Source organism: Platichthys flesus, chromosome 7 (assembly GCF_949316205.1).
Source record: "Platichthys flesus chromosome 7, fPlaFle2.1, whole genome shotgun sequence".
Classification (NCBI taxonomy): domain Eukaryota; kingdom Metazoa; phylum Chordata; class Actinopteri; order Pleuronectiformes; family Pleuronectidae; genus Platichthys; species Platichthys flesus.
Window position 1 is genome coordinate 11331900 of NC_084951.1, and position 12268 is coordinate 11344167.

The window sequence follows — 12268 nt, forward strand, 5'->3', positions numbered from 1 at the left end:
AGCATTGACTCAAATACAGTTTTATTGAAAATAGCTATATTTTTGGGATCCAGAAATTACATTAAATTAAAGGTAGATTTATTCAAATGAAGACACTGTGCAGTAATACTTTTTAGATGAGTAAAACCCGTTATCTCTTTCATTTTGTGCTATGTAGACTTTATGAAATGGGGCGCCCTCTGGTGGAAGTCCACTGCTCCAAACTGGCAAAAACTTAAACGGGAAGAAATCAAAGTGACTAGAGAAATAAGCCCCACCCCCTTTTTCATGAATAACCACCACAAATCCTGAATAAAACCTTTATATTGCAATGTACAAAGTAGAATGTTTATTTAGATTTTGTACTCACTAATAAACAGGATTAGCATTCAATTTAATATGTATTTACACATGAATGCATCCTTAGAAATAATTAAATATATATAATTCTGTATGTAAACACTGATTATGAGTACTGAATTCTCATGACAGTAACATTCCCCAAAGTAAGATAGGTCTTAACATATTTATACGAATGACCGTTTGATGGTAATTAAGTAATATTTGATTTGATTCATCTTAATGTAGGAAACATTGAAGGCTGTATATATTTTTTTTTTTTTTGGAAAACGTTTTTATTGCAGTCAGAGTTGATTTAAATTGATTATTGTTGAGACAAATTAGTCATTGAGCTTTAGCTTCTGTCGCGTGGCATCAGAGACAGAAACTTGTCTATTGGCTGCTCGATGTGCCAGAGTTACTCAGCTCTGTCAGTGTGTGAGCTGAAGCCTCTGTCTGTTAACACCTCAGCATCAGAGAGGAGGACGACGAACCCCTGTTAGGAACAAAGACAGTGGTCAGTTTAAAGACTCAGTTTAAAACGTTATGTATTTAATAGTTGTTTTTACCAATACTGACCTCATGCACTTTCAGAACTGAGTCGACTAGCTGTGCATATCCCAGTCCGGGTAAAAGGATTCCTTCGCCCAGTGTCTCTGAAACAGGAACAAGCAACATGTTGGATCTTTACAGTGTCAGGGCCGAAGGGAAACAAATAGTGTTTCTGAGACTGAAGTCATAAACTGAAAGGTAATATTAAAAGAAAAAAATATTAACTCTTTTCACTAGTTGCAAAATATTGAATGATTCTCATTGTGAAACTATAAAGCTCCTTAAAATTGGTCGGTGGATGACATCGAACACTACTGAAAATTTTCTTTGAGTCTGTGAGGTTCTTCAGAATAGAGACAGATTATTACACAATCTTTTTTAAAGTCCTGGTATTTATGATAATATGGCACTGATGACCAAAATATTTACTGTTTTGTTATTTATTATAACTAAAGTATAACTTAAGATGCTCCACATTCCTCATTTTAAAGAAGGCTGATCTTCTGATCTTCCCTTCTCACGTGACACGTGGCCTTAATACCTAAAAATATGAATTTAATCTACGTCGTATTTCGATTATTCTTTGAATAGTTTTCATCAACACGGCCCTAATACTCCGTGATTCTACAATGAACACAAATGATTATCCTTTGTAACCAGGATGTTGTGGGGTGATTCATGAAGTTAGATATGAATAAATGAAAAACTGAAGACTCACCATTCACTTTTGCCAGGACCATCTCTACTCCTATCCTTGCAACTTTTTCCAAAGCATCAGTCTGAAAAGAGAACATGATTGTTTACAGTCACACACAAACAAAACAAGGTGTGTTGTGTTAATATGTTTCATGTACCTTGAAGGGTCCCACATTACTTCCCACCAGCGTCAGTGTGAAACTATTTGAGATAAGAAAATTCATTAGTTCATCTTTAAGATTGTGAACTCACACATTGTGTGTTTTCAAAATGTGCTCACTTGTCCATTGAAGCAGAGCCTTTCACTCTTTCACCGGCGGTCCACACTTTGCTGCTGAAGTTTGACACCTGGATGAAGACAGTGGTCGGAGTTCAGGCTTCTATCAATGGTTATTTTAATCAGGAAGTCATTTCCCCTGGTGTGAAGTCAATAGGACGTCTGACATCCAGCACAAAATGTTTCAGAACAATGTGATTAAAACTGATTTGAGAAGCTGGAACCATGACAAAGTCAATTTTTGCCTTTAAATAGCTAAAACTAGTTATGCTCAAAAACAAAACAACAGGGCTAATACATCTTTAACGTGAGCTTCTAGGTGAGCAGGTTTTCCCATGAACAGACACTTGCATGTTTTTACTTTTGGGTGAAGTGATAGGACAGCAAAGAAAAGTTTCTCACAACACTGAGTTCAAACAGTGGCGTCTCGGTAGCGTTTGGCTGGATGGCGAAGGCCTCAACGGCGCCATGGAAGCTCAGCTTAACAGAATCAGGCTGGAATGAAGACACCGGAACCTCTGTGGCAGAAACCCGCAGATTCATCAGCAGACCGGGAAACATCTTGGGAAGCTGCAGAGAGAGAGATGTTGATGGTTGGAAAATCTTTCATTACCATTTTCAGGGCTGTTTTCCTGATCTTGAAGTGTGTGGATGCTGGCTCCACACCATTGAGATAATAAAAGCTAATATATATATATGTAAATAAACATACCTGAGGGATGTAGGGTCCCATTAAGCTGGTATTTAGGTGCAGGGGAAAGCCTGGGGGGATCTGAGAGGAGGACATTGTTATTAAATACAAACTTCAAACCAAACTTAAATCCTCTTGCTTTCCTTTTCTGCTTTTGTTGGTGCGTGATGTCAAGTGAACCGACCACGCTGTCGTTGATGAGGGTCCGAAACACTCCGGCTGAGTAGTATCCATACAAGGCCGAGTTCACAGTGAAGTCGGACAGGCCCACGGAAAACATGTAGCCCTGCTGCTCCGGCACAGTGAAGGACGGAGCTTCAAACGGAGGCTCTGCATGAGTTTTGATGTTGTAGAACTCACCCTTTAAATAAAGAGTTTCCAATGATCAGTTGAACCTTTGATCACAGTTAATGTTTTTTTGTTTTCACATGCACAAGACCTCATTAAGATATAGAAGCCAGGGTAGCTTGACAAGAGACGTATAAGTGTATGTAACATGATGTTTTGTGTGTGTGTGTGTGTGTGTGTGTGTGAATGTGTGTGTGTGTGTGTGTGTGTGTATGGTGTCTTTACCTTGAGACCCAGATTCAGACTTGAAACACTGACAACAGGTAAAGTGGTGAGAGCAAGGTCCAAGCTGAGAGCCTGATCCACATCGAAGAAAACTGGATAAAATAGGAATAATTAGTGGTACTCTGTTAATATAACTAAATAGTTTTATCACGCATAACCTAAAGTAACCTATCTGGTGTCAGTGTATGCATTGTATTTTGTAATTGGGGTCTCTTTAGTCCTTATCAGTTGAGGAATATTTCCAAAGTCAGTCCCTTTCTCACCCAAGCAGCCACAGGAAAGTAAAAAAATGTATTAATCAGCAGGGCTGTCACAGAATTAATAAAAAATTGTTTTACTAGTTTGCCCCAAAACTATGGAACAGTCAACTATTTATTATGTTGTACCTGGTGGCTGTTATATCCTGTTCATATTTACCTTAACCTGCTATTTATATCAAATGTTATGTAAGGCACTCCGTGTTACATTTTATGTATTGATTCAAATTTGAATTATTTTAATACAGTCGTCTATTGCAATACCGTTTATGGCCTCTAGGTGTTGCTCCAAGTTTCCAATATATTCCTTCACATGGGGGCAAATCTGAGGAGGGAACAACATTACAATGGTGATGCAGTGTCCACTGCTCAAAATGTTACAGTATATTAATCATCTAATGATCACATAACGAAAGAGGAGAAACACTCACTCCGATCTCTATTTGTCTCCTGATACCGCTCCTGAATTCCCTCACAAAATACGGAAATGTGCGTCTGATGACAAATGAGAATGCAGGGCTTTATGTCGTGCTTCAGTATCAAACCTCTCTCTCTCTCTCTCTCTCTCTCTCTCTCTCTCTCTCTCTCTCTCTCTCTCTCTCTCTCTCTCTCTCTCTCTCTCTCTCTCTCTCTCTCTCTCTCTCTCTCTCTCTCTCTCTCTCTCTCTCTCTCTCTCTCTCTCTCTCTCTCTCTCTACTCTCCTTTACCTGGTTCCACCACGGATGTTTACATCTACACGTACAACGCGAGCGTCACAGCTCACACTGGTCACAGACAAATGGCCGCCAGCATCTGTCCCCAGCTTCACCACAGAGGTCACATCCACACCAAACACAGCCATGTCGAAAGTTCCACCGTCACGCCTGAAATTGAACGACACAAAGAGATCAGTGCACGTGAAGATCTGGTTGTGCAACAAAAGACGTAGTCACCATCAGCCACATAAATCCAGGTGACTGGCTGTGCCTCAGTGACTCATCCAAGTCATAACTTATCATGTGTTTTTTTTACACATGATTATGAGTATTTTTTATATTTTAATCAATCAATATTTTACTAATCTGTATAAGGTGCGACAGCATCTGTCCTTTGACTATAGTGCGGAATCGATAACATATTCAGTTGGTCTTTTTTCATCATTTACACTTTAACTTTCTTATAATTCGAAGCAGCTGTGACTAAATAATACAGATTTAATAGATGTAAATCTGGAGTTAGAAATGTTACAAGCTGGATTTAAATACCACTGAGAAAAAAAGGCTTTTCCTCTGTTGTTTTTAACCAAAACTGTGTCATTTTATTCCTTAATTCTGTACAGTTTAATGCAGAACTAACTCAGAGTGCAGACCTCTGCCTTGGCCTAACAAAACCACCAGTCAGCGGTCAGTTTCAGACAACTACACAATGGTCTGTTAGCACAAGGGGAAAGAGCAGGAGGTCACCAAAACAGGTTATAACTAAAATTACACACATTTAATTCAGGGCAGTTTGTCACCATGTGGTTTCCACAATGTTGTCTTTTGAATCTTTTGGTGACTTATAGAGTAAAGTAAAGATGAGTTACATATATAAAGGGAGGATGGTGGAACATGAATATAGAAAGGTTTTTTTTTTATCTAAGAACGAAGAACTTAATCAACATTTAAAAGCGTGTAACATAGACCTTTTCACACAGCCACTCTTTTATCACACTTTTGATGATTACCTCAGTTTCTCTCAAGATTAGTCTTTTGCCCAAATGGAAAGCCCGACACATGAAGGAGTTTACATGTAGGGAAGAGAAGAAACTCACAATCTCATGAAGCTGGTGCTCCACTCTCCGGACAAGGCAACACTGAGGCCTGACAGTGATGTCTTGAATCCTGTGGAATCTGGATAGAACTCAGTAGACGGCTCTGGAAGGTCACACTTCTTTATCCGGGTGCTAGGAGCACATGAGGAGAGCACAGGCATGATAATAGGTGAAGTGACACAGACCTACTGATAATAATCATAACTTTATCGAGATAGCAAATTTCCAAACGAAGTTAGTTCTATAACAGACGATGAACATAATAAAATCCCAAAATGTAAAATGTAAAAAGACAAAACTGTATTGTTTCAACCATAGCTAAGGTTGATAATGTGCCAATTAAAGTGAGTTCTGAGCACAGATTTAAAAGAAGATGTGAGACTTCCAGCCTGAGATCTCCAGGCAGGAAGTTCCACAGCTGAGGAGCCCGAGCAGAAGGAGCCTGCTCAGCTTTAGTTATGCGTCCTCATTTTGGAACAGTTAGTAGCAGCAGCCTGACTTGTTATCAAATTTACTAAAGGAGATAATTTTTCTCAGATTTCACTTTCTCTTTGTTGGATTCAATACATTTTAGAATTGATTTTTAGATTTTATTGCTGACTTTTAAGGCCTGTTCCAGACTTGAACCTAAGTACTTTTCAGATCTATTGACTCCTTATGTGCCCCGTCGTGACCTGGGGTCCTCAGTGAAGGCCCTACTCACTCTGTGGAGCTATCTCCCTGAGAGAATTCTTATCCTCTTTTAAATCTCTATTAAAGACATGCTGTCATATGTGAACTTTCTCTTTTATCTTCTTATTTACTCTTCTCTCATCTGTAACACTTAATATTTCTGCATTTGTGCCCCAGTGCTGTGTGTTTTTATAAATGCTTTTAACATGTTTCCTATTGTTTGCCTTCATTTTTGGGGGGGAAAGATGTTTGAGCTGGGCTCTGCTGGAGGATCTCAGGCAGTGATCAGGCTCGTAGGGGTTCAGCAGGACCCAGACCGTGCATGGCTTTCAAAAACTACCAGTCAAATCTTAAACTAACGAGTGAAGAGCAGCCAGGATTGGTGTCATGTCGTAACAGGACAGGTGCACAACTTTACCGACAGTAAGATGGCGCCTCCCTAGTGGCCGCTTGTTGCAGCAATTTAGACCTTCTATGTTCATCTGCCTATGCAATATCAACAGTTCATGTGCAATCCATTCCCTGTACATATTCTCACACAGAATATATTTTTTTACTGTCTTTACGTTGCATACTTTAGTTGAATTACATTAATAATTTTCAAAATATTTCTATATTTTTTTTATATTCCTTACACTTAAGTATTGCATGTTACTTATTACTTGTACTTACTTTTTGACTCTTCCTGCTGTAATGCTGCAAATTTTCGAAGTTCAAATACACTCAGCCTTCACCCTCTAAATAGTAAATGGTTTGAGGTGATATGATCTTAAACTTGTATGTGAAGTGATTTGGAACCAAAAGGACGCTTCAGTGTTCAGGAATGTCGAATGTAAAACCTACCCTGTCAGTGTGAAGCCAATCTTAAACAGGTGTAACCAAGTAAAGTGACCACTGAAGTCAGGGAGGGTGACACCCTCCAAATTCCTCTGAATCCAGTCTGTCCCTGCGTGTTTCCCTGTGACACAGCACAAGCATGAATTGTGAATTCAACATGTCTTACATATAGATCAGACAGTAAGATTTTGCACTACTGCTTTACTTTCCAAACAACTATTTTGTGCTTCAACCAACTTAGCAACTGAATGAATAAAACCATAAGTAAGATGAGATTACATAATTTATCATCCTCAGTTAGTCCAACTAGGAAAAATAGTGTCTACCGTGACCCTGTTTAGCAGCAGAAAGGAAATAATGCCATACAGAGGAAATAAATGAGTAAATGTATACAATACGAATACAAGGAACAATACAAGATAGAACTATGTACAATTTAAACAAAACTTAAACAGTAAAACAATACCTCTCCCTCCTACACCTTACCGTACTGAAGCCCTTTGTTGGTCAGGAGGACTTGTATTGCAGGGTTTTCTCCACTGGTGCAGGAGAGGAGCAGGAGCACTGCTGCCACTGACAGAAGCATGTTGCCGGGCTGCTGTAATGCACCGAATGAAACATGCGAGTAGTGACCACAACCACAAAACCCAAAGAGCTACTGAGACATTTCTAGTGTGAAACATAATGTCTAAAATCAAACATGGTATTCGTGATAAAAGCTGATCAGTTATGTTACGGATGTGAAGCACATACCTGAATCACTGCAGGATGAATTTGCTGAAGGTGGCTCCTGATGTTTCTTCTCCGTGTGAGGAACGATGTCTCCGCTTCTGTGCAGTGGTTTTACGTGCTGCTGGTGCTTCCTTTCACTTCTCGTCACAGAGAAGTGAAACTCAGCGACATGTGACGGTGGAGATTTGTTGGTGTGTTGATGGCTGGAAAAACCGGTTGTAGTTTTTCTTTTTTTCTTTTTCTTATTATCTCGCTCTGACTGCCTTAATAACTTATTTGGAAGGCACTGTAGTTTGAAAAAAGAAATCTCGACATTCAAAAAGCGATCTTTGTAAACAACATTCTTTTTCTGAGAATAGAAACCTATCAGGGCCAATCATCTTGAAAAGTGAAGTGAAACCTACTTTCTTTTTTTTTTTATTATTTTAGTTACCTACCAACAGAAAAGTATTCTTCTCCACATCCTGTTATTTTTTAAACATGATATTTTAAAAAAATTACAGGATAGCCCCAAGATTGTATTACCAAACCCTGGTCTGTTCAGCCTGTGGTGGGCCTGCCATGGTAGAGAGGGTTTGTGATTACCAGGCCGAAATCGTCCGATGACACTATGACTGCTGACATCTGATCCCTGATATCTGCTTGTGGTTGGCAACTTGACAACAAGCTACGTAAACCTTCAAACATACAAGGGATATTCCAAATCATGCCCTATGTTCTAAAATGGATGTTAGCAGGAACTGTGTTTTCACACAGTCTGCAACAAGCTGTTTTGGAGGCCTCTGTTACTAAAGTGGCAGCACACAAGTTGTCACACAGCTTACCAGCTGCAAATCGACCAACTCTTCGCATGTTCGGATTGTTGTGATAAGAGAAATTTACCCATAATTCCACGGAGCAAACTGAGGCCTTTCAGTCACCCGCTGGTTACATTTCATCACAATTCAATGCGAAAGGAAACATTAGAATCACCAGCCATAAAATATTTGATTTATTTATCTCTTAATTCAACAAACTCTTGGTCTCACACACCATGATAAGTTCCATTTAAATCACAAGTAACACGTTCAATAGGAAGAGAATATCATCAGACAGACAGTTTTCATACATATAACACAGTTAGGACCCACTTGCTTGAACTTTGAATTCACTTCATCCAGAATGACACTTGAAACACCAAGAAAACAAAACGAGCCAACAGGACCACTATCTATAAGATGTCAAAAAAAAACACAACAAAAAAAACAAACTGGAAATAAAAAGTCATTCTGTTTTAAACAACTACACAAAAGTTATTCATGTTTTTTTTTTATATTTCCACAGAGTATCGTGTGATCTGAAGGGTGCCCTGCTCTTATCTTTTCTCTGGAGTGGGATTAATGATATATCTAGCAGCTCAAAAACCAGTAACAACATATTCACCTCATAGTTTTTCACATATTTCATTCCCCAACTATAAACACGTACACACTCACAGTTATAGAGCCACGGCTGACATTTTCACTGGATCTCTGATAACTTTGCATGAAGACTCAGACTTTGTCATGCCCGCATATTATTTAATCAGCCCCCTGTCATGCGGAGGCTGTGTTCCTCTGTCCACTTAATAAAACATTGTTTCTGGAATGAGAAGACTAGACTTTACACAATGACTGTAGAGTTCATTATTGCACATTATATCACAAAGGCGAAATAAAAAGATGTAGGCTACATTTCACACAAATAATCCTCCTCACAAGCTTCTATGGCAAGTGGTCAACATGATGTTTGGATAAGGTCTGCTTCATGACAGCCTGCAGGAGTGCGGCATTATGGGATGTCACGTTTCAGTAAAAGGTCTTCTCTGAAGCTCTCAGTCGTGGAGATTGTACCTGTAGGCCTCTATGAGTCCTTCAACTGAGTGAATGAAGCCAGATATGGCGCATATACCTCCAATAACAAAAATGGCAACGTCGAAGAAGACGTGGTGCCACAGGAGGTTCCTCCACTGGAGCCTCAGGTGGAAGAGGCTCGGCAAGAGGAAGCACAGGCCGGCGCCGGTGAGGCTTCCAGTTAGGCCCATCAGAAGGGCAAAATGGGGGACAAAGACGGCCATGAGCAAGGTGAAGACTACCAGGGTGACTCGAAGGCCCAGACCCCAGGATTTCAGTTGCCCATTGGGGCCGTAGCAGTCAGGAAACACGGCCCTGCCGCCGTCCTGGAAGAAGGATTTCTCCAGAACCTCCACTGCAGCAAAGAAAGGCAGTGGGTAAGATAGCAGCGCCTTGGCGACGAGGAAGATGTTCACCACGGCCCTTATGGTTGAAGGCAGGTTATCTGTGATGACCTCTTTGGTGGCGTCCGCCCAAGTCAAGTAGGCCACCAGTGCAAAGAGGCCCTTGAGGACACAGGCGGAGATGTGAGTCCAATCCATCATGCAGTGAAACTCGCTGGGCCTCTGCATGTTCCCCTCCAGGGAGGGCAGGAAGATCTGGGAGGTGTAGCTGAACACGATGATGCCGATGGAGATGGGGAACTTCTTCACGTCGATGTAGAACTTGACCTTCTCCCAGGCCCATTCGCGCGCCCTGGAGAGACAGTAGGCGATCACGAGGACGTTGATGACGAAGTGCGCCATCGTGCACAGCAAGCTAAACTTGGACACGGCCTTGAGGTTCTTCAGGAACGCGCACGGCAGGAGCGCGATCGTGGCCAACACGGACCAGGCCTTCTGGGAGACGGGGAGCCCCGGGAAGCTGTTGACCATCAGGTTGCCGCTGACCACCACGTAGAGGATGCAGGTCATGACCAGCTCGATGATCTGCGCCACGTTCACGACGTGTCCGCCCAGGGCCGGGAAGCGGGGCGCGCAGCAGGCGTTGGCGATGTCCACGTACGAGTCCCTGACACGGACTTTGATGCCGTCCTCGTTGTCCTCGTACAGACACGCGATGAGGATCTTGCCCGTGTAGCAGCACACCACGGCCGCGAAGATAATGAGGAAGAGGCCGAGGTAGCCGCCGTGGAGGATGGCGTACGGCAGGCCGAGGACGAACATGCCCTGCGGATAGAGAGGCGCAGTTGAATGATAATGGACGAGGCCCACATCGCATTGACAGGCCGAGGCAGCCCGGGCAATGACTGACTCACACAGCGCACAGCTTACATAATAACCGTCAAAGAATAAACATGTATATTTGGCATTAAAATGTCCTGCAAAGCAAACTTGTGATTTAAAACAACGGATCAATTTCTAATGTCTTCATCACACCCATTATTTTCTATTTGAATTCGCCCTTGAAAAAACAGGCCTTTAGATGGCTTTAAGCAATTAGAGCATTATAAAGAAAACAATTTAAAAACGGAATTTCAAGTCAATTTCTTTCAAAACTGCATTTGATGGAGCCGCTGATAAGCACGTGGAGCCATTGAGCCTCGGAGCTATCACAGAGGAACAGGCCCTGCCTGCAGCTCCACTGATAAAAGGATTTGAATAAATCCATTCTAAGACGCACTGACTGCAATGGATTCACACACAAACCTGCAATTGTTACATTTTAAATGGAAGCATGCATTGAATTAGACCATTATTAAAATATAACAGATTTTGTAATATTTGCTTATAATTTTATTCTGCTATATAAAATGTTTATTCGTTATTCGGTGTTTTTATTGAATAAATGTACGCGCATCTCCAGGCCCTCTTCCTCCTAAAATATCTTCAAGGTGACATCTCGTGCAGTGGCAGGCCTTCATGCATCACGTGCTATTCTTTGCATCCTCACATGATTTTTAGAATAAAGTGATCACAGTGTACCTGAATGGCGTTGGTGACGTTCCAGCCAGCTTCCCATGTCGTGATTTTTGGTTTGTCCTCGTCCAGGGAGCCTCCTGTCTTCAGGGGCGCAGGCCGGGGCCCGGTGCCATCTCTCTGGTAGTGGCTGTCTCCGTCCAGATCCCCATCTCCCTCCACGTGTCCCCCTTCGTTTTCGCCCTGAAGGACATCCATCTGCATCCCTTGTCGGTAGTCATAATCCAGGTCATCGCACTCGGCGAACCCCAGGCCCTCCTCGTCCGTCGCAGCCTGGAAGCCCAGGCGGGCGAACACCCCGCTGACCTTGGCCTGGGATTTGTTGGACACCGTGTGGGCCGCGTTGGTCAGCTTGTTGGAGAGCTTGTGTCGGATCAGGTGAGCCATCTTCTATCCGAGTAAAATGCGGTCTTCGAATGAGAATGATATTACGGAGTGAAAAAGCGGAGATGCAGATGCATGCAGGATCGAGCTTTGATTCAGGGCTACACTGAAGTCATGCCTGTTGCCTCTTCTATGTGGAGCTGCCTGAGCGTCTCATCCAAACCCTTCACAGATCCTCAGCCTCTTCTCTCAGCCTGCTCATCCATATTAGTCCCTCGCAGAAAAAACTAGAGGACAATCAGACATGAGTCTCAGCGAGGAAACGCCCGGAAACATGCAGAGACCAACAAATGTGTCCTCGATCATTTGTGGTTAAGAAAGACAATTTGGCATATTTCTCTCATCCAAGCTGTTTTTTTATTCTCCCTGTTGGGGGTCCTGATGGTGACAGCGCGAGCGGTGGAATCTCTGACTGCCTCACCCAATGAGAGAGAGGGAGAGAGAGAGAGAGAGGGAGAGAGAGAGAGAGAGTGTGTGTGTGTGTGGGGGGGGGGGCACGTGTCCGCATAGAGTGCCAGTGTAGCACGGCTCGTGCACCGCAGAGGAACTGTCACGAAGAGAGAGAGAGAGAGAGAGAGAGAGAGAGAGAGAGAGAGAGAGAGAGAGAGAGAGATGTCCGCATAGAGTAAGTGTATTACAACAGTGTATCTGACATTAATGCGTGAATGAATGAAAAGATCAAACATTTCACCTGCCC

The 12268-nt window shown here is 42.2% G+C and overlaps 2 protein-coding genes across 3 annotated transcripts; both read right to left on the bottom strand.

Annotated features, from left to right (window-relative positions):
• Window positions 1–589: 589 nt before the first annotated feature.
• Window positions 590–7566, bottom strand: bpifcl (BPI fold containing family C, like). Of its 2 annotated transcripts, none has more exons than XM_062392587.1 (16): window positions 7419–7566; window positions 7152–7263; window positions 6672–6786; window positions 5157–5288; window positions 4072–4227; window positions 3796–3859; window positions 3629–3689; window positions 3108–3199; window positions 2719–2895; window positions 2556–2615; window positions 2246–2413; window positions 1847–1914; window positions 1725–1767; window positions 1589–1649; window positions 898–974; window positions 590–814 (listed from the first exon to the last, which is right to left on the bottom strand). In XM_062392587.1, exons 2-16 carry the CDS (start codon window positions 7249–7251, stop codon window positions 737–739), a joined length of 1452 nt encoding a protein of 483 aa, XP_062248571.1. In that variant the 5' UTR covers window positions 7252–7263; window positions 7419–7566; the 3' UTR covers window positions 590–736. The 2 variants fall into 2 exon arrangements, with proteins under 2 accessions (XP_062248571.1, XP_062248572.1); XM_062392588.1 differs by having other exon boundaries at window positions 7152–7260; window positions 7419–7528.
• An 808-nt stretch (window positions 7567–8374) lies between these two features.
• LOC133956270 (vesicular inhibitory amino acid transporter-like) lies at window positions 8375–11964 on the bottom strand. The gene is made up of 2 exons (XM_062391184.1): window positions 11194–11964; window positions 8375–10437 (listed from the first exon to the last, which is right to left on the bottom strand). Exons 1-2 carry the CDS (start codon window positions 11572–11574, stop codon window positions 9250–9252), a joined length of 1569 nt encoding a protein of 522 aa, XP_062247168.1. The 5' UTR covers window positions 11575–11964; the 3' UTR covers window positions 8375–9249.
• Between the last annotated feature and the right edge of the window lie 304 nt (window positions 11965–12268).

What these genes read in the sequence shown, in the direction of transcription:
- bpifcl (XM_062392587.1), bottom strand. Translation starts at nt 7,251, where the DNA reads ATGCTTCTGTCAGTGGCAGCAGTGCTCCTGCTCCTCTCCTGCACCAGT. An exon ending in AGCACCAGCTTCATGAGATT is followed by an intron (nt 4,228 to 5,156) that starts GTGAGTTTCTTC and finishes GTTCAATTTCAG; the next exon opens with GCGTGACGGTGGAACTTTCG. An exon ending in ACACCTAGAGGCCATAAACG is followed by an intron (nt 3,200 to 3,628) that starts GTATTGCAATAG and finishes TATTTTATCCAG; the next exon opens with TTTTCTTCGATGTGGATCAG.
- LOC133956270 (XM_062391184.1), bottom strand. Translation starts at nt 11,574, where the DNA reads ATGGCTCACCTGATCCGACACAAGCTCTCCAACAAGCTGACCAACGCG. An exon ending in ACGTCACCAACGCCATTCAG is followed by an intron (nt 10,438 to 11,193) that starts GTACACTGTGAT and finishes CTCTATCCGCAG; the next exon opens with GGCATGTTCGTCCTCGGCCT.